At 48.4% G+C, this 21,826-nt stretch overlaps 2 protein-coding genes and 1 gene segment (V, D, J or C); all 3 read right to left on the bottom strand.

The window, feature by feature from the left end:
• LOC101067749 (amphiphysin) overlaps positions 1-21,826 on the bottom strand; it is a 43,063-nt gene that overhangs the window by 9,857 nt on the left and 11,380 nt on the right. The gene's annotated exons all lie outside the window — the stretch shown is intronic.
• LOC115248598 (amphiphysin-like) lies at positions 801-20,075 on the bottom strand. 4 transcript variants are annotated; one of them, XR_003887412.1, is made up of 6 exons: positions 19,873-20,075; positions 19,755-19,799; positions 19,378-19,566; positions 18,452-18,553; positions 1,730-1,869; positions 801-1,578 (listed from the first exon to the last, which is right to left on the bottom strand). XR_003887412.1 is itself a non-coding variant. In XM_029832353.1 (5 exons), the coding sequence occupies exons 1-5, from the start codon at positions 20,062-20,064 to the stop codon at positions 1,831-1,833; spliced, it is 567 nt and encodes a 188-aa protein (XP_029688213.1). In that variant the 5' UTR covers positions 20,065-20,075; the 3' UTR covers positions 801-1,830. The 4 variants fall into 4 exon arrangements, 2 of the variants coding, with proteins under 2 accessions (XP_029688213.1, XP_029688212.1); XR_003887413.1 differs by lacking the exons at positions 801-1,578; positions 1,730-1,869 and adding exons at positions 17,248-18,025; positions 18,168-18,306; XM_029832353.1 differs by having other exon boundaries at positions 801-1,869.
• LOC115248603 (immunoglobulin kappa variable 3D-20-like) lies at positions 15,739-16,442 on the bottom strand. The segment is given in 2 exon segments: positions 15,739-16,230; positions 16,306-16,442. Coding segments are annotated over 2 exon segments (462 nt in total).

The raw sequence follows: 21,826 nt of genomic DNA on the forward strand, positions 1-21,826 counted from the left end.
GGAAACAGGTCTCCATGACGACAGCAGTCTCAGCAGCTCTGAAATGTGGTTCTGCTCATTCATTTCTCTAAAACATCAAAGATAAATCATCACAATTAGAACCTATGAACAGATTTTCAAGGTTTCCCTTTTGCTCAGAGTTGATGTTTACATTTTATTGACGTGACTGTAAACGTCCAGAAGATAAATGTGGTGAGAAGATGCTGCAAGGAGCCGAAGGTTGCTGTGAAGGTTTCTGCGTCTCTTTCAGCGTTGCTCCCCCAGAACGTGTGGTTTCACTGTTGCTAGGACACCGTCACAGGAAGCACACAGCCGCAGCACAGGAAGTGATTTTATCGGTCTCGTCCCCACAGTCACACTCTGGCCTGCTGCACCTGCTCATCGTCTGCAACAGGTTCTCAGGCTGCAGAACCTTCCAGAAGACACCTGTGGACCCATTTAACAGGCCAGGTCTTCTGGCTTCTGCCCGCTCAGCAGCATCCACTCAGCTTCTTCTCAGCACCTTCATGGAGGAACGATGGGAGAAGAAGCCTCTGACGGCTTCACGTGACCTTCATTGATCCTCTGCAGATATTGTGACCTTGAGATTTGTTCACGAATTTGAGGAGGATGAAATAAAGTGAAGAAGTTTGTGACGTTTGGAATGTTTCACATTTTCAAGACTTTGCTGTTCTTCACTCTTCATCCTCCAGTTCTGATGGTTCCTGCTGACGTCAGTTCTGCTCAAAGTTCATGGAAGCTCTGCCCCCCCCCCCCAACTGTATGTGTGCGGTTGGATCATGAACGATAAAGAAGCCAAAATGTTCCCAGGACTCATTTATTGATGACATAAACAAGTGATTTGTGGCATCAAGGTCACGGATCTACACCATCAAGGTCAAAGGAAGTGACATCAGAAGTGTCCAACACACCAGGAATAAACACACAACATAAATTGCATCAAACAGCGTCGCTGTGACTTATGGTCTGGATCAATTAGCTCTACTATTAAATCAATAAGCAACATTATTTTGGCAGAAACACAGAACAGAGACTTGATCACCAAACACTCGCAGGTAGGAACTCGCCAACGGACGCGTCCTCACCGACTCCCTGGCAGACTGGAGAACATTTAAATAGGTCACATGACTACAGATTCTAGAATATTCCACAGCAATCAAACACGTCTGGAGCAACAGAGGATCCTTTTCTCTCCTTTCTTCCGCTGTTCCGGTCCAGATGTTTTTCCCAGTTAAAGTCAAGTCTTCCAACAACAGGAGAATATTGGTTGTTTGTGGGGGGGCCAGACTATCACGTCATGCTTCGTAATTTCCAGGATCAAACTAGACGTTGGCACCAGTTTTGCTGTGCAGAGGAACCTGGTGGTGACCTGCCCACAGTTGCACCAGGTGCCTCCAGGCAGTTGCTGATGTTGCTCTGATGTTGCCTCAAACTTCTGCTCACGTCTTGTTTTTTACAGCGTCGCGAGTCTTATTATTCCAAACGCTGCGTAAAGTTCTCTGGAAACAGTCCTTTCTGGGCGCTAGCACCGCGTGCTAACCACTCGCTTTCTTTGATACCCGTGAGCCAACCAGCGTCCTGCCACAACAACAACAACAACAACAACAACAACAACAACAGCGCAACGTTAACGCAGGACAATCTGACCTCAGCTCATCCCTAAACACCTGCGGCTGTTTTCTGTAGTCGGAGCAACAGTGACATCAGGTGACGCCTTTGTTTTATGCACCTGCTCCATTTAGCACGTCTCCACCTGAGCGAAGCTCTCCTGTGGTTCTCCTGTGGTTCTCCTGTGGTTCTCCTGTGGTTCTCCTGTGGTTCTCCTGGGTCTCAGCAGAACTTTGTCAACTCGTGTTTGTGGGGGTTTTTCTTTCGGACGTTTTTGAGGGTTTTAGTGACAATAAAACCCCGGGTCCAGGTCGGATTATTGGCCTTGAAGAAAGTTTCACCTTGTACAGGAAGTCATCCGGGAGCCCGGACATGCCTCCAGATGGACTCATGTGTTTCATGGTCTGGCTCACCGTGGTCACATCGTTGTCACTGGCGGCGGTGGGCGAGATGATGTCACCATCGCGGTCGTCGTCACCTTCGTTACTGGAGGCGGGTTCGATGATCACTGACGGGATCGGCATGTTTTCCTGCAACGACAGGAAGACGTGATCCCAGATCAAAACAGAACCGGGTCAGAGGAGCTGAAACACTCGTCTCCAATGAGGGAGCTCTGATTTAGGGTTTGAACTTCATTCACATTAATGAGACAATCGTGTCAGCGGCCCCCAAAACTATTATTATTAGTGTTGTTGTTCAATTCAATTCAATTCAATCTTTATTTATATGGCACTTTTCATACGCTAGGTAGCACAAAGTGCCTCACAAAGGATAAAAACAGCAAAGAGAACAAGAGAATCAAGAAAGGACACACACACACACACATGCATACAACACACTTACACACACACCTACACACACAAACAAGCTTAGACAAGCTGAGACATGGCTGGGCACCGAGACCTGAGGCGAAGGAGACGCCACCTTTGGAGGCCCACCAGGCCGAGGGAGGTCACGGTCCGTGACCACAGGTGGTACCGCCACAAAGACCAGCCCGACCCGGACAGACCGGAGGCTCCACACCAAAGCACAGAGCCCCCTAACCACCCAGTCCAGGGTCGACAATGGGACAGCACCCCCAGCGGTAGACCGGAAACATCTCCCAGCCTGGCAGGCCCCCATGAGGAAACACCATGAGGAGACACTGGAGCTAAAAACGGAAGGACTGAAACAGTAAATGGGATAAAAGGTATAAAAGCTAAAAACTGAGAAACTAAGAACTGAGGGAGTAAAACAGTACTAAGACTAAAACAGACTGAAAAAGTAAATGGGATAAAAGACTAAAAATTGAGAATAAAAACTGAGGGAGTAATCAGGAAATCAGTTAAAGGCCTGATTAAAAAGGTGTGTCTTGAGCCTCTTTTTAAAAACCTCAGCAGCCTCTGCGGCCCAGAGGTTCTCCGGCAGGCTGTTCCACAGTCGGGGACCATAATAACTGAAGGCCGCTTCCCCGTGCGTTTTAGTGCTTACATGTGGGATGGTTAAAAGGCCGGTGCCGGAAGACCTCAGAGTCCGCGAGGGATGATAGAATAAAAGCAGGTCAGATAAATAAGTCGGGCCAAGACCATTAAGACATTTAAAAACTAATAAAAGAACCTTAAGATCGATCCTGAAACGCACGGGGAGCCAATGCAGCGAATCTAAAACCGGTGTGATGTGCTCCCGCCCTCTGGTCCTCGTCAGCACCCGTGCAGCTGAGTTTTGTAATAATTGTAGGTTGGAGATGCTCTTTTTGGGAAGACCAGAGAGCAGGGCATTACAATAATCTAGACCACAAGAGATAAAAGCGTGCATCAGCACCTGCGTGCATCAGCACCTCCGTGCTGGCCTGAGAGAAACGGGCGGACTCTGGCTATATTCTTCAGGTGGTAAAAACCCACCTTTGTTATGTTTTTGATGTGTGGGATAAAACTAAGCTCAGAGTCAAAGATCACACCCAGATTTCTGACAGATTGAGATGGCTTAAAATCCTTTAATTTTGGTACAAGTTTCTCTCTCTGACCTTCAGGACCAATGACTAAGACCTCTGTTTGGTCCTGGTTGAGCTGTAGGAAGTTTTCTGCCATCCATGACTGGATATCTAGAATACAGTTAAAAAGGGCATCAACTGGCCCTGTGTCACCAGGAGCCACGGCGATGTACAGCTGCGTATCGTCAGCATAGCTGTGGGAGCTGATGCCGTGGCTCCTGATGACATCCCCAAGAGGAAGCATGGAAAGATTAAAAAGGGTTGGACCTAAGATTGACCCTTGGGGAACCCCACATTTAGTCTCATGGATTCTCGAGGAGCAGATGTGGCAGGGCGTGGCCTGCCCTCCGAACAGGTGCCCTATGGAGGTAGTGCCTTAATTGGTGGGTGGGGAGAACAGGTTTATATAAGGCACTGCCTCCAGCTGGCTTTAGTTGTTTTCCCCCTTCGACGGTACGGCGGGGTTGCGGCTTATCTGGGCGGTTCGACCAACAAACTGTTTCACAGCGCGAGCTGTCTGGCAGCGCCAAGAAGGTCGGTGCTTCCTCCCGCCATCCTCCCGCCTAGAGCGCTTTGCCGTGAGGGCGCGCGCGCTCGTCTGTACTGGGCAGGTAAGGCGCAGCAATGCGCGTCACTGACTCCCCCACTCGGTTGATACATGTTAATGGGGCTGTTCTTGCTGCAGGTGGCTGCCGGCTGGCGTCAGTGGGTCGCGTTGCCCCAGCGGGAACCCTTCACGGAGTGGGGGCGCCACCAAACACAGTCGGCACGGACTACCTCGCTTACTGGACCCACTGCTGCTTTGGCTCCGTCCCGTTTTCGGGACTCTCTCTCCTGTTCGCGCTCTCTCTCGCCCCCCTTCGCTCGTGGGACGGCGCTGAGACGTAGTGGTGCCGCCGAGGCGACCACGGAGCTGTTGCTTTCATTTTTAGACTCCTAACAGTGTGTGTAAATCGTATCAACTGGCATTTACTCTTTTAGGTTTTGTTTCTGTTCGTTTCTTGTTGGTCACAATTTATTTGCTTGTCTGTGTGAGGTGTGTGCGCGTGTGTGCTCGTCGCGTCAATTGTTACCGCTGGAAATGTAATTGTTCTCTTTTCTTTGTGGACAGGTGCTGCGGGCCACGGCGGGGACCCAACCCCTGGTGGAGGGCGTTTTCCTCACCCCTCGTGTGTGGTTTTGTTTGCAGTAGCACGGGTGTTTTTAGTTTGGTTATCTCCCTAATTGCGTTTTACCTGCCGGTGGGGCCCCAGCCCTGTCCACCCCCTTTTGTTTGACTTTTGTACAGCCGAGTTATTTTTGTGTTGAGTTGGATTTAATAAAATTGTAGTGCCTAACCCTCAATCCTGTCTCTGCCTCTGGAACCGAACCTTATCTGCGCGTGCCTGTTTTCCGGTTAATTCCTGGGGTGAAATTCCCCAGGTGGCGTTGTCGTTGACCGTTCCACCTCTCTCCACCCCGCCACACATGTATCCATACTTACAAAGCAGCTTCGATCAGTAAGGTAGGAGGTGAACCAGTTAAGAACAGTACCAGAGAGGCCGACCAGGTTCTTCAGTCTATTTAATAAAATATGGTGGTCTACTGTATCAAAGGCGGCGGTCAGATCCAGCAGAACCAACACCGTGAGCTTTTTGTTATCTAAGTTGCACCTGATGTCATTTAAAATCTTTAAAAGGGCTGTCTCTGTACTGTGGTTCATCCTAAAACCAGACTGATGCCTCTCTAAAATGTCCTTTTGAGTTTAAAAAATCATTCACTTGGTTAAAAACAAGTTTTTCTAAAATATTACTTAAAAATGGTAAGTTGGATACAGGCTGATAGTTATTTAAAACGCTGGGGTCTAGATTGCTCTTGACCATATATAGATGTTCCTCAAAGAATCCATAAAATGTTTTAAAAGACGGTGTGGGAATTGGGTCTAAAAGGCCGGTTGTGGGCCTCACTGGGGAGAAAACTCGACCAAGTGTCCTCGCATCAACCAAGAGAAAACTCTCCAGTGTCTCCTCAGGTGATGCAACGATCCAGGAGTGTTGGTGATTAAAATTTGCTGTGATAAAAGACTGGATCTAATATCATCGATTTTACTCCTGAAGTGGTCTGCAAAGGTCTCCCAGAGGGTGTCAGTCGTTGTTGTAGGACACCTGTTAAAATTACCAGTGGTTAAAAGCTCAATTGTGTAAAATAGAAATTTGGGGTTGTTTTTATTGTCGGAGATTAGTTTTTTGAAATGAGAGGTTCTTGCTTGCTTGATTGTGTTATTGTAGGTTTTGAGGTGTTGATAAAATATTTCTTTATGAATGGTCAGCTTGGATTTCCTCCACCTCCTCTCAGCACTCCTGCAGGTTCTCTTCAGTTTTCTAATTTCTTCATTTTTCCACGGTGGTGCACGTTTTGTTCTTACTGTTTTTGTGACAAGTGGAGCCACAGAGTCCAGCGTTGACTTTAATTTATTGTTAAAAGTGTCAACAATAAAATCACACGGTGCTGGTAACATTTCTGCAGGAGTGCTCTGTAAGATCTGGATAAAATTTGCAGCCACTTCAGGAGTCAGGTAGCGTCTCCTCACCGTTCCCACAGGGGCCCCCTGCTGGTTAAAACTGGTGATGTTAAAAAACACACAAAAGTGGTCAGACACAGACAGATCCACAACAGGGGACCCACCCACAGACAGGCCATAGGTCATGACCAGGTCCAGGGGACCCACCCACGGACAGGCCATAGGTTATGACCAGGTCCAGGGGACCCACCCACGGACAGGCCATAGGTTATGACCAGGTCCAGGGGACCCACCCACGGACAGGCCATAGGTTATGACCAGGTCCAGGGGACCCACCCACAGACAGGCCATAGGTTATGACCAGGTCCAGGGGACCCACCCACGGACAGGCCATAGGTTATGACCAGGTCCACAACAGAGGACCCACCTACAGACAGGCCGTAGGTTATGACCAGGTCCAGGGGACCCACCCACGGACAGGCCATAGGCTATGACCAGGTCCAGGGGACCCACCCACGGACAGGCCATAGGTTATGACCAGGTCCAGGGGACCCACCTACGGACAGGCCATAGGTTATGACCAGGTCCAGGGGACCCACCCACGGACAGGCCATAGGTTATGACCAGGTCCAGGGGACCCACCTACAGACAGGCCATAGGTTATGACCAGGTCCAGGGGACCCACCCACGGACAGGCCGTAGGTTATGACCAGGTCCAGGGGACCCACCCACGGACAGGCCGTAGGTTATGACCAGGTCCAGGGGACCCACCCACGGACAGGCCGTAGGTTATGACCAGGTCCAGGGGACCCACCCACGGACAGGCCATAGGTTATGACCAGGTCCACAACAGAGGACCCACCTACAGACAGGCCGTAGGTTATGACCAGGTCCAGGGGACCCACCCACGGACAGGCCGTAGGCTATGACCAGGTCCAGGGGACCCACCCACGGACAGGCCATAGGTTATGACCAGGTCCAGGGGACCCACCTACAGACAGGCCATAGGTTATGACCAGGTCCAGGGGACCCACCCACGGACAGGCCGTAGGTTATGACCAGGTCCACAACAGAGGACCCACCTACAGACAGGCCGTAGGTTATGACCAGGTCCAGGGGACCCACCCACGGACAGGCCGTAGGCTATGACCAGGTCCAGGGGACCCACCCACGGACAGGCCATAGGTTATGACCAGGTCCAGGGGACCCACCTACAGACAGGCCGTAGGTTATGACCAGGTCCAGGGGACCCACCCACGGACAGGCCGTAGGTTATGACCAGGTCCAGGGGACCCACCCACGGACAGGCCGTAGGTTATGACCAGGTCCAGGGGACCCACCCACGGACAGGCCGTAGGCTATGACCAGGTCCAGGGGACCCACCCACGGACAGGCCGTAGGCTATGACCAGGTCCAGGGGAACCACCCACGGACAGGCCGTAGGTTATGACCAGGTCCAGGGGACCCACCCACGGACAGGCCGTAGGTTATGACCAGGTCCAGGGGACCCACCCACGGACAGGCCGTAGGTTATGACCAGGTCCAGGGGACCCACCCACGGACAGGCCGTAGGTTATGACCAGGTCCAGGGGACCCACCCACGGACAGGCCGTAGGTTATGACCAGGTCCAGGGGAACCACCCACGGACAGGCCGTAGGTTATGACCAGGTCCAGGGGACCCACCTACGGACAGGCCGTAGGTTATGACCAGGTCCAGGGGACCCACCCACGGACAGGCCATAGGTTATGACCAGGTCCAGGGGACCCACCTACGGACAGGCCATAGGTTATGACCAGGTCCAGGGGACCCACCTACGGACAGGCCATAGGTTATGACCAGGTCCAGGGTGCGCCCTCTGTTGTGGGTCGGCTGCGTGACATGTTTAAAATCCAAACTGTGAAGGAGGTTTAAACATTCTCTGGACACTGGGTCCGAGGCGTTGTTGATGTGTAGATTAAAATCATCAGTTATTAAAATCCTGTTGTATTTAGCGTAAATGATTGATAAAAATTCCGAGAATTGACTGATAAAAGAGGTGGAGTATTGGGGTGGTCTGTAAACTGTTATGCTTAAAATAGGAGGGCTGCTAAAAACAAACGCATGATGCTGAAATGATGGAAACGTATTAAAAGAGACCTCGCGTGAAGACATTTCGGTCCTTGTTATTGAAGCGGTTCCACCTCCTTTCCTGCCCCCCCCCGTAGAAAATAAAAAGATAAAACCTGGGGGCAAGCCTCTGTGAGAACAGCAGGTGCATCAGAGCCACGTCTCAGTAAGGAGAATACCATCGAGGTTTCTGTCTAAAATTAAGTCATTGTTGTTGTTGTTCTTTATATTTACCAGCGGAGCTGCTTCATCCGCACATGTTTGGTCAGCACCAGGAATCTACAGACAACATTTTTATTTAAGACGTATTAAGATTGAAAACAAGCAAATTCAACACAAATGAAAAAGAAACCTCATCAAGCTCCGCCTCCTGGATGGATGAAGGTTCCTCAGGTACCTTCAAAGGAAAACATTCACGTTTATTAGAAACTGAGTGAAGTATTGATTGATGAGGATGAGGATGATGAAGATAATCCTGATGGTGATGAAGACAATCTTGGTCTTCATGGTGGTGAGTTTGCTGATGATGAAGATCATCTTGATGAGGATGGTGATGAAGATCATGATGATGAGGATGATGAGTTTGATGAAGATCATCTCGATGAGGATAATGAGTTTGATGATGAGTTTGCTGATGAAGATCATCTTGATGAGGATAATGAGTTTTATGATGAAGATCATCTTGATGAGGATGATGAGTTTGCTGATGAAGATCATCTTGATGATGAGTTTGCTGATGATGAAGATCATCTTGATGAGGATGGTGAGTTTGATGATGAAGATCATCTTGATGATGAGTTTGCTGATGATGAAGATCATCTTGATGAGGATGATGAGTTTGCTGATGATGAAGATCATCTTGATGAGGATGGTGAGTTTGCTGATGAAGATCATCTTGATGATGAGTTTGCTGATGATGAAGATACTCCCGGCCATAGTGGTGATGATGAAGATGAACCTGCCGACTGACCAGATGCATCAAGGATGAAGATCATGCTGTTCACTTACGACTGGCTTCTCCTTCTCCAGACTGCCTGATCCCTCTGTGTCCTCCTCACCAGCAGGTGGCGCTTCAGTCTCCTCCATCACTTCATCAGAGGGAGCAACAGTGGGCTCCAGCTCTTCCTCAGTGGAAGGAGCTGTAGTCGGCTTCACCTCCTCTTCTTCACTCTTCTCTTCCTCTTCTTCAGCAGGTGCTGCGGGCTCCTCACCAGCAGGGGGAGCTGTAGCCTCCTGTTCCTCAGGAGCTTCTGTGTCTGGAGCTTCAGGAACCTCACTTGGTTCTGTTTTAACCTCGTTCTTGTAGAGAAAACTTGGTGTGAACCCAAAACTGGCTCCTGACATGTTCCTTTCAACTCGAACCAGAACTAGAACTGAGTTTCTTAATAGGAGATAATGTGATCCAGATGAATCACTAATAGAACTAGACTAAACCACAACTGCACGGTTGGACCTTGGTTACCATCTGAAGATGCTGTCAGATGCAAACGTCAGCAGATCACTAATGATCTCTATCAATACTGATCAGCCTGATAACAGCAGCAGGTTTCCAGCACTTTCTCTGCTTTCAATTTACACAGTTTTCAAATCTGAAACCCATTTTTCTGAAACTGATGAACCTCGTTAAACTAAACCTGTCTATAAAGCCTGACCTGGTTAAACTTACCATTTGATCAAAATCAGCAAAAAAAGAGGGCGGAGCCGCATCCTGAGGAGCAGACAGGTGAAACACAAACGAGTCACAACGAGTCACATTATAACATTTACTTCCACTAAACCCTCAACATCAACATGCCAGACTAACCGTTACAGTACTTTAACTAACCCACACTGACCAACACTAACCCACACTAACTAACACTAACCCACACTAATGAGCACTAACCCACACTAATGAGCACTAACCCACACTAACATTAACCCACACTAACTAGCACTAACCCACACTAACACTAACCCACACTAACTAACACTGACCCACACTATCAATAACCCACACTAACCCACACTAACTAACACTAACACTAACCCACACTAACTAACACTAACCCACACTAACTAACACTGACCCACACTAACTAACACTGACCCACACTATCAATAACCCACACTAACCCACACTAACTAACACTAACACTAATCCACACTAACTAACACTAACCCACACTAACTAACACTAACCCACACTAACTAACACTAACCCACACTGGTCATGATGATTCACAAAACACACTTTACTGGTCCGACACACATCTTTCATTCAAAACTTCTTTGGTTCTGACTGACATTCAACCTTTGTGGGCTGTTGTTGCTATATTTGTTGTTGTTGTTTACATATTTGTTGTTGTTTCTATATTTGTTGTTGTTGTTGCTATATTTGCTGCTGCTGCTGTTGTTGTTGTTGTTGTCTCCCCGGTGGAGAAGACACATGACTCAATCCCATGATGGTATCCAATCGATTCCTCCCTCCGTTCTGAGGGATCCGTCTGGTGGAGGGGTTCATCAGCCAGTCAAGCAAAGGTTCAATCTCAGACCCGTTTAACAGATTAGAACAGGTTACCTGGGACAGGCCATTAAACGCACTGGTGACCTGGAGTAAAGCACAAAGACACAAACATTGTTAGCACGCTGCAACGGTGACACCTTAAAGATAACCAAATGTGGAACCGGAGGATGGGATGGACACACAGATAAAGCAAGCAAGAGGAGGTGTAGGAGGAGCTCAGGCTGGGGTCCAGGTTTGAGGACTCTGTGGAAGGGTAGAAGACACCATAAAGGATTCTCCATTCATTTCTACACGAGGCTGGTTTCTACCACAGGGCGGAGTTGAGAAAGACCAATACCTCTTCCTTCTCTGTATCTAGCTCTTGATACAACTTTCCAAGTCTTCGGTTTGCAGCTTCATCTTCTGACATGTCTGAATTTTCTGGTTCTTTGTGAATTCTGTTTACAGCTTTAACTCCCTCAGCTGAGACGGATGCAGAGTCCCGCCAGGGCTCGGAGGTCCAGACGCCATCTTCAGTACCTGAACATGTTTCTGGGAAACTGTTGACACACTGGTCTGAATCAAACGCACCTCCACTGTCTGTTTGAGCAAAAGGGTCTGACTCAAACGCACCTCCACTTTTTGTTTGAGCAAAAGGGTCTGAATCAAACGCACCTCCACTTTTTGTTTGAGCAAAAGGGTCTGAATCAAACGCACCTCCTCCCTGTGCTTCAGCAAAAGGGTCTGAATCAAACGCACCTCCTCCCTGTGCTTCAGCAAAAGGGTCTGAATCAAACGCACCTCCACTTTCTGTTTGAGCAAAAGGGTCTGAATCAAACGCACCTCCTCCCTGTGTTTCAGCAAAAGGGTCTGAATCAAACGCACCTCCCTTGTTATCTGAGGGGTTTTCGTTAAACACACTTCCTGTTTGAGGCTCACAGGTGAAAGTGAGCGTGCCTTGCTCACCTGCCTGATCTCTGGAAACTGATTGTGTACCAGTGTTCCGTGCCAACTCTTCATCAGCTGAACACTTTTCTTCGTCACTCTTCCATAACTCCTGCTCTGCAGCCTCATGTCCAGCTTCCCACCCGTCTGATACTTTAAGTGGAACTTGATTTGTACAGGAACGTTCATCATCTGGGCTCACCCAGCCTCCTCCCTGACCTCCATCAACCCACTCTTCAGCAGTCTCGTACTCAGACCCTGACCCATCTGGAGACCTGAAACACTTCCCCTCCTTGTCCACGGCACGGCCGGATTTTAATGTCTTTAGGAGGCGCTGATGGTGGACCAAGGAAGAGCTGATTCAGTTGGTAACATAGATTCCAGAGAGACTTTGATCTGAAACATCAAAGCCCCACAGCGCCCAGTGCTTTTCTCTAGTTTGCTAAAGGGGCCTAAAGATGAAGAGCAGTTGTTCTGGTTTATCTGGTCACTGACTTCATAATCCTGACCTGAATCTTGGGGCCTCCATCACAACTCACGTTGCTGAAGATCCTGTGGAGATGCTTCCAAACGGGTTTTAAATATCAACTATTGTTAGAAGGGAAATGCTGATTTGAGCCGATCCTGTTGATCCCCTTCCAGAAGGGATTTTACTGTCTAATTTGTGCCCTGTGAAGGTGCTGAGAAGAAGCTGAGTGGATGCTGCTGAGCGGGCAGAAGCCAGAAGACCTGGCCTGTTAAATGGGTCCACAGGTGTCTTCTGGAAGGTTCTGCAGCCTGAGAACCTGTTGCAGACGATGAGCAGGTGCAGCAGGCCAGAGTGTGACTGTGGGGACGAGACCGATAAAATCACTTCCTGTGCTGCGGCTGTGTGCTTCCTGTGACGGTGTCCTAGCAACAGTGAAACCACACGTTCTGGGGGAGCGACGCTGAAAGAGACGCAGAAACCTTCACAGCAACCTTCGGCTCCTTGCAGCATCTTCTCACCACATTTATCTTCTGGACACTTTTAGAATTATTCGGACTTAATTTGTATGTAATGATCAACGAACCATTTCTGGATTTCTCCGTAATAAACAGGAAATCTTCTGTGTCTTCCAATATCGTCCCTAAAGATCAACATGTGAGCAGCAACCGTCTCATTCTGCCGCTTCCTAATAACAAACATGTCAAACAGGAAGTGATCGAGACGCTGTCATCGGTCCAGAAATTCATCAACAAAGTTGAAAAAATGACATCAAACTACGAAGAGTTTGGTGACCTCACAACGAGGATTCAGCTTCCTGTTCAGACAGATTTACTTTATTGATCAAAGCTGGCAAATTACAGTTATTATTGCTGGAGAGAAGCTTTTATTCTGCGAGAGGAAAAGTCCCAGTGGAAAAGGAAGCAGTGAGAGGACGAGACAGGATGGTGGACTGGAACCAGTCAGTCAGCCTGTTTCTGGTTGTTGGTGAGGAAGAGGAGCAGAGAGATTCCACAGCAGCTCAGCAGACTCTTCATCATCAGGGCCGTGTAGACAAAAGAGAGCAGCTTCATCCTCAGCACAGACGGAGGGATGGACGGAGGGATGGACGGGGGGACAGACGGGGGGATGGACGGGGGGACTGGTGCAACCTCTGGAAGAGAAACACAGTGAAGAAGAAAGATCAGCCCACCTGAAGGTGTCTCAAGATGGCTGAGGGACAGGACATCAGCACCTTGCTGGGACTGGGCCTTCACCGCCCCCCCCTCGTGCTGCACGGAGCAGCGGTATTTATAGGTGTGGACGGCGTCCCGGTCCAGCAGTCTGATGGAGGTGATGCGGCCCGGCTCTCTGAGCTGCAGCTCTTCTTCATGGGCAGGAGGTGACTCCTCCACAGCACTGTCGGCCCGTTGTCTCCTCCAGGAGAACCTCACCAGAGGAGGAACCATGTCTGAGGCCACACACAGCAGGGCGGTCCTCCCCTCCAGAGGATCTCTGGATGCTGCTGGGTACACGCTCAACACAGGCTGGACCAGCGCCGCATCTGTGGTGAGACACCAGAGTTACTGCTCTCACTGGCCCTGAGGGGTCAACGCTGGAGGTCAGAGGTCAGCTCAACCACACATGCACATCGTGCGCTCACACAACTCATTCATAATCGTGGTCATTGAGGACTGGTGCCATCAGAAGCTCCTCCAGGGAGCCGGAGTTCCCGTTCCCCACCTGCACCAGTGAACGTCCAGGGAGGCGACGTGGAGGGTGACCACACACCAGCGCCGTTCACCTGACCGAGGTGTCGCACAGCTCAGAAGACCACCGGAGTTCAGGGGACCCTCAAGAGGGTCTTCATATGGGTCTGGGGAGCCCCCACCCACTTATTGATCCATCGATATTCCACCCATTTATTCACCAATAATCCATTGATAATCTACCCATTTATTCACCAATAATCCACCGATAATCTACCCATTTATTCACCAATAATCCACCCATAATCTACCCATTTATTCACCAATAATCTACCGATAATCTACCCTTTTTTTCACCAATAATCTACCGATATTCTACCCATTAATTCACCAATAATCCACCGATAATCTACCCATTTATTCACCAATAATCTACCGATAATCTACCCATTAATTCACCAATAATCCATTGATAATCTACCCTTTTTTCACCAATAATCTACCGATAATCTACCCATTTATTCACCAATAATCATCAAATAATCTACACATTAATTCACCGATAATCTACCGATGATCTTCCCATTAATTCACCAATAATCCTAAAATAATCTACACATTTATTCTCCAATAATCCACTGATAATCTACCCATTTATTCACCAATAATCCACCCTTAATCGACCCATTTATTCACATACAATCCACAGATAATCGACCCATTTATTCACCAATAATCCACCGATAATCGACCCATTTATTCACCAATAATCCACTGATAATCGACCCATTTATTCAAAAATAATCCACTGATAATCGACCCATTTATTCACCAATAATCCACAGATAATCGACCCATTTATTCACCAATAATCCACCAATAATCTACCCAATTATTCACCAATAATCCACTGATAATCGACCCATTTATTCACCAATAATCCACTGATAATCTACCCATTTATTCACCAATAATCCACAGATAAATCCAGCTAAATTCCCGTCTGTGCTCTTGTGTTTATGGTTTTATAGATAATCTTCTTGAGTGTCAATATTTCTTTTTTGTCTTTTGATTGTTATTAAAAGGTTTGGAGCAAAGTTTGATTCTCACCTGAGACGACGAGTCTGGTTCCAGATCCAAAAATCCTGACACAGTGAAACAGAGAAGGACAAAATCTGCTGCTGAACATTTGAGTCGAGGTTCTGATCCTGAAGATTCCTGTTTCAGTACAGGTGACTCACCAGTTGAGGAGACTATCAGAACAAGAGTCCTGGTTCCAGACATCAGATCTTCCTGGTTCCAGACATCAGGTCTTTCTGATTCCAGACATCAGATCTTCCTGGTTCCAGACATCAGGTCTTTCTGATTCCAGACATCAGATCTTCCTGGTTCCAGACATCAGGTCTTTCTGGTTCCAGACATCAGGTCTTCCTGGTTCCAGACATCAGGTCTTTGTGGTTCCAGACATCAGATCTTCCTAGTTCCAGACATCAGATCTTTGTGGTTCCAGACATCAGATCTTTCTGGTTCCAGACATCAGGTCTTCCTGGTTCCAGACATCGGGTCTTTCTTGTTCCAGACATCAGGTCTTCCTGGTTCCAGACATCAGGTCTTCCTGGTTCCAGACATCAGGTCTTCCTGGTTCCAGACATCAGATCTTCCTGGTTCAAGACATCAGGTCTTCCTGGTTCCAGACATCAAGTCTTTCTGGTTCCTGACATCAGGTCTTCCTGGTTCCAGACATCGGGTCTTTCTGGTTCCAGACATCAGGTCTTCCTGGTTCCAGACATCAGGTCTTCCTGGTTCCAGACATCGGGTCTTTCTTGTTCCAGACATCAGGTCTTCCTGGTTCCAGACATCAAGTCTTTCTGGTTCCTGACATCAGGTCTTCCTGGTTCCAGACATCAAGTCTTTCTGGTTCCAGACATCAGATCTTCCTGGTTCCAGACATCAGGTCTTCCTGGTTCCAGACATCAGGTCTTCCTGGTTCCAGACATCAGATCTTCCTGGTTCCAGACATCAGGTCTTTCTGGTTCCAGACATCAGGTCTTCCTGGTTCCAGACATCAGATTTCCATCAGAAAGGATATTGATCCACAGCAGCTGGTTTTTGTTCAGGTGCCTCACATCTTCTCTCACTGTGGTTCCACTCTTCCAACAGGAGCAGTAATATGAGGCAGCGTGAGAGGGTTTAACTGAGAAGATGAGCAACTCACAGTTGTTCTGCTGAATCCTAGCTGAGAAATCATCTTTCTCAGCATGAGAGTACCGCGTGATTTGACTGCTGCTCTTAACAATATTCAGGAGCCTTTCAAACGTGCCTGATTCCTTCTTCTGGTACCACAACACATAATTATAATTACAATCATCGATTCCTCCACAGCTTATTGAGGCAATTTTACCAGCTCTGCGGGTCACTGAGATCTGGTCCTGGGTCAGCTGCGTTTCTATGACAACCAGCCCTGTAGAGACGGGGACAGGCAGCTGAAGTCAGCGTGTGTGTGGTGGTCGTGTCCTGGCTGGCTGGAAACACTCACCTGAGCAGAGGAAGCAGAGAGCCGCAGGTGTGAACGGCTGCATTGTTGCTTTGGTGGGCCGGAGGCAGGACTGATCCAGCTCCTCTCAGCCCCCATCAGCCCCTGCTGCTGATGCCCCGCCCACCTCACCACAAACAGGAAACAGGTCTCCATGACGACAGCAGTCTCAGCAGCTCTGAAATGTGGTTCTGCTCATTCATTTCTCTAAAACATCAAAGATAAATCATCACAATTAGAACCTATAAACAGATTTTCAAGGTTTCCCTTTTGCTCAGAGTTGATGTTTACATTTTATTGACGTGACTGTAAACGTCCAGAAGATAAATGTGGTGAGAAGATGCTGCAAGGAGCCGAAGGTTGCTGTGAAGGTTTCTGCGTCTCTTTCAGCGTCGCTCCCCCAGAACGTGTGGTTTCACTGTTGCTAGGACACCGTCACAGGAAGCACACAGCCGCAGCACAGGAAGTGATTTTATCGGTCTCGTCCCCACAGTCACACTCTGGCCTGCTGCACCTGCTCATCGTCTGCAACAGGTTCTCAGGCTGCAGAACCTTCCAGAAGACACCTGTGGACCCATTTAACAGGCCAGGTCTTCTGGCTTCTGCCCGCTCAGCAGCATCCACTCAGCTTCTTCTCAGCACCTTCATGGAGGAACGATGGGAGAAGAAGCCTCTGACGGCTTCACGTGACCTTCATTGATCCTCTGCAGATATTGTGACCTTGAGATTTGTTCATGAATTTGAGGAGGATGAAATAAAGTGAAGAAGTTTGTGACGTTTGGAATGTTTCACATTTTCAAGACTTTGCTGTTCTTCACTCTTCATCCTCCAGTTCTGATGGTTCCTGCTGACGTCAGTTCTGCTCAAAGTTCATGGAAGCTCTGCCCCCCCCACCCCCCCCAACTGTATGTGTGCGGTTGGATCATGAACGATAAAGAAGCCAAAATGTTCCCAGGACTCATTTATTGATGACATAAACAAGTGATTTGTGGCATCAAGGTCACGGATCTACACCATCAAGGTCAAAGGAAGTGACATCAGAAGTGTCCAACACACCAGGAATAAACACACAACATAAATTGCATCAAACAGCGTCGCTGTGACTTATGGTCTGGATCAATTAGCTCTACTATTAAATCAATAAGCAACATTATTTTGGCAGAAACACAGAACAGAGACTTGATCACCAAACACTCGCAGGTAGGAACTCGCCAACGGACGCGTCCTCACCGACTCCCTGGCAGACTCCAGAACATTTAAATAGGTCACATGACTACAGATTCTAGAATATTCCACAGCAATCAAACACGTCTGGAACAACAGAGGATCCTTTTCTCTCCTTTCTTCCGCTGTTCCGGTCCAGATGTTTTTCCCAGTTAAAGTCACGTCTTCCAACAACAGGAGAATATTGGTTGTTTGTGGGGGGGCCAGACTATCACGTCATGCTTCGTAATTTCCAGGATCAAACTAGACGTTGGCACCAGTTTTGCTGAGCAGAGGAACCTGGTGGTGACCTGCCCACGGTTGCACCAGGTGCCTCCAGGCAGTTGCTGATGTTGCTCTGATGTTGCCTCAAACTTCTGCTCACGTCTTGTTTTTAACAGCGTCGCGAGTCTTCTTATTCCAAACGCTGCGTAAAGTTCTCTGGAAACAGTCCTTTCTGGGCGCTAGCACCGCGTGCTAACCACTCGCTTTCTTTGATACCCGTGAGCCAACCAGCGTCCTGCCACAACAACAACAACAACAACAACAACAGCGCAACGTTAACGCAGGACAATCTGACCTCAGCTCATCCCTAAACACCTGCGGCTGTTTTCTGTAGTCGGAGCAACAGTGACATCAGGTGACGCCTTTGTTTTATGCACCTGCTCCATTTAGCACGTCTCCACCTGAGCGAAGCTCTCCTGTGGTTCTCCTGTGGTTCTCCTGTGGTTCTCCTGTGGTTCTCCTGTGCTTCTCCTGGGTCTCAGCAGAACTTTGTCAACTCGTGTTTGTGGGGTTTTTCTTTAGGACGTTTTTGAGTTTTAGTAACAATAAAAAGGTTCAAATGTTTTGACTGACAAATAAATGTAATCAAGGTTTCAGCCACACAGCTGAAATATTCAAATGTGTTTGTGGTCCTGGCAGGTGTGTCTGGTTCCATTCTCACCTGATCCTCCGCCGACTCGGTGGGCACCACCAGAACCACGTCACCTCTCTTCAGTTCAAGTTCGTCTGAGTTGGCTGCTTCAAAGTCGTGCATCGTCTCCACCTGAAGACACAGAGGTGTCACCTGTGGTCCTGCTGGGAACTTCCTGTCAGGGTCGGGGTCAGGATCAGGATCAGGATCAGGGTCAGGATCAGGATCAGGATCAGGATCAGGGTCAGGGTCAGGATCAGGATCAGGATCAGGGTCAGGGTCGGGGTCAGGGTCAGGGTCAGGGTCGGGGTCAGGGTCGGGATCAGGGTCGGGTCGGGTCGCGGTCAGGGTCGGGATCAGGGTTGGGGTCGGGATCAGGATCAGGCTCAGGCTCAGGGTCAGGGTCGGGATCAGGGTTGGGGTCAGGATCAGGCTCAGGCTCAGGCTCAGGCTCAGGGTCAGGGTCAGGGTCAGGGTCAGGGTCGGGGTCAGGGTCGGGATCAGGGTCGGGATCAAGGTCAGGGTCGGGGTCGGGATTAAGGTCAGGGTCGGGGTCGGGATTAAGGTCAGGGTCAGGGTCGGGAAAAGGGTCGGGGTCAGGGTCAGGGTCAGGATCAGGATCAGGGTCAGGAAAAGGGTCGGGGTCAGGGTCAGGGTCGGGGTCGGGGTCAGGGTCAGGGTCAGGGTCAGGATCAGGATCAGGGTCAGGGTCAGGGTCAGGGTCAGGATCAGGATCAGGATCAGGGTCAGGATCAGGGTCAGGGTCAGGGTCAGGATCAGGATCAGGATCAGGGTCAGGGTCAGGGTCAGGGTCAGGGTCAGGATCAGGATCAGGATCAGGGTCAGGGTCAGGGTCAGGATCAGGGTCAGGATCAGGGTCAGGGTCAGGATCAGGGTCAGGGTCAGGGTCAGGATCAGGGTCCGGGTCGGATTATTGGCCTTGAAGGAAGTCTCACCTTGTACAGGAAGTCATCCGGGAGCCCGGACACGCCTCCAGATGGACTCATGTGTTTCATGGTCTGGCTCACCGTGGTCACATCGTTGTCACTGGCGGCGGTGGGCGAGATGATGTCACCATCGCGGTCGTCGTCACCTTCGTTACTGGAGGCGGGTTCGATGATCACTGACGGGATCGGCATGTTTTCCTGCAACGACAGGAAGACGTGATCCCAGATCAAAACAGAACCGGGTCAGAGGAGCTGAAACACTCGTCTCCAATGAGGGAGCTCTGATTTAGGGTTTGAACTTCATTCACATTAATGAGACAATCGTGTCAGCGGCCCCCAAAACTATTATTATTAGTGTTGTTGTTGTTGTTGTTCTTTATATTTACCAGCGGAGCTGCTTCATCCGCACATGTTTGGTCAGCACCAGGAATCTACAGACAACATTTTTATTTAAGACGTATTAAGATTGAAAACAAGCAAAATCAACACAAATGAAAAAGAAACCTCATCAAGCTCCGCCTCCTGGATGGATGAAGGTTCCTCAGGTACCTTCAAAGGAAAACATTCACGTTTATTAGAAACTGAGTGAAGTATTGATTGATACAAGATGATGAGGATGAGGATGATGAAGATAATCCTGATGGTGATGAAGACAATCTTAATGATGATGAAGATAATCTTGATCATCATCATCATAAAGGTCTTCATGATGGTGAGTTTGCTGATGATGAAGATCATGATGATGAGGATGATGAGTTTGATGAAGATCATCTTGATGAGGATAATGAGTTTGATGATGAACATCATCTTGATGAGGATGATGAGTTTGATGATGAAGATCATCTTGATGATGAGTTTGCTGATGATGAAGATACTCCTGGCCATGGTGGTGATGATGAAGATGAACCTGCCGACTGACCAGATGTATCAAGGATGAAGATCATGCTGTTCACTTACGACTGGCTTCTCCTTCTCCAGACTGCCTGATCCCTCTGTGTCCTCCTCACCAGCAGGTGGCGCTTCAGTCTCCTCCATCACTTCATCAGAGGGAGCAACAGTGGGCTCCAGCTCTTCCTCAGTGGAAGGAGCTGTAGTCGGCTTCACCTCCTCTTCTTCACTCTTCTCTTCCTCTTCTTCAGCAGGTGCTGCGGGCTCCTCACCAGCAGGGGGAGCTGTAGCCTCCTGTTCCTCAGGAGCTTCTGTGTCTGGAGCTTCAGGAACCCCACTTGGTTCTGTTTTAACCTCGTTCTTGTAGAGAAAACTTGGTGTGAACCCAAAACTGGCTCCTGACATGTTCCTTTCAACTCCAACCAGAACTAGAACTGAGTTTCTTAATAGGAGATAATGTGAATCACAGATGAATCACTAATAGAACTAGACTAAACCACAACTGCACTGTTGGACCTTGGTTACCATCTGAAGATGCTGTCAGATGCAAACGTCAGCAGATCACTAATGATCTCTATCAATACTGATCAGCCTGATAACAGCAGCAGGTTTCCAGCACTTTCTCTGCTTTCAATTTACACAGTTTTCAAATCTGAAACCCATTTTTCTGAAACTGATGAACCTCGTTAAACTAAACCTGTCTATAAAGCCTGACCTGGTTAAACTTACCATTTGATCAAAATCAGCAAAAAAAGAGGGCGGAGCCGCATCCTGAGGAGCAGACAGGTGAAACACAAACGAGTCACATTATAACATTTACTTCCACTAAACCCTCAACATCAACATGCCAGACTAACCGTTACAGTACTTTAACTAACCCACACTGACTAAAATTAACCCACACTAACCCTAACCTACACTAATACTAACCCATATGAATACTAAGCCAACATTGACCCACACTAACACTAACCCACACTAACTAGCACTAACCCACACTAACACTAACCCACACTATCACTAACCCACACTAACTAACACTGACCCACACTATCAATAACCCACACTAACCCACACTAACCCACACTAACTAACACTAACCCACACTAACACTGACCCACACTATCAATAACCCACACTAACCCACACTAACTAACACTGACCCACACTAACTAACACTGACCCACACTATCAATAACCCACACTAACCCACACTAACTAACACTGACCCACACTATCAATAACCCACACTAACCCACACTAACTAACACTGACCCACACTAACTAACACTGACCCACACTATCAATAACCCACACTAACCCACACTAACTAACACTAACCCACACTAACTAACACTGACCCACACTAACTAACACTGACCCACACTATCAATAACCCACACTAACCCACACTAACTAACACTGACCCACACTGGTCATGATGATTCACAAAACACACTTTACTGGTCCGACACACATCTTTCATTCAAAACCTCTTTGGTTCTGACTGACATTCAACCTTTGTGGGCTGTTGTTGCTATATTTGTTGTTGTTGTTTACATATTTGTTC

This window comes from Takifugu rubripes, unplaced genomic scaffold (assembly GCF_901000725.2).
Source record: "Takifugu rubripes unplaced genomic scaffold, fTakRub1.2, whole genome shotgun sequence".
Classification (NCBI taxonomy): domain Eukaryota; kingdom Metazoa; phylum Chordata; class Actinopteri; order Tetraodontiformes; family Tetraodontidae; genus Takifugu; species Takifugu rubripes.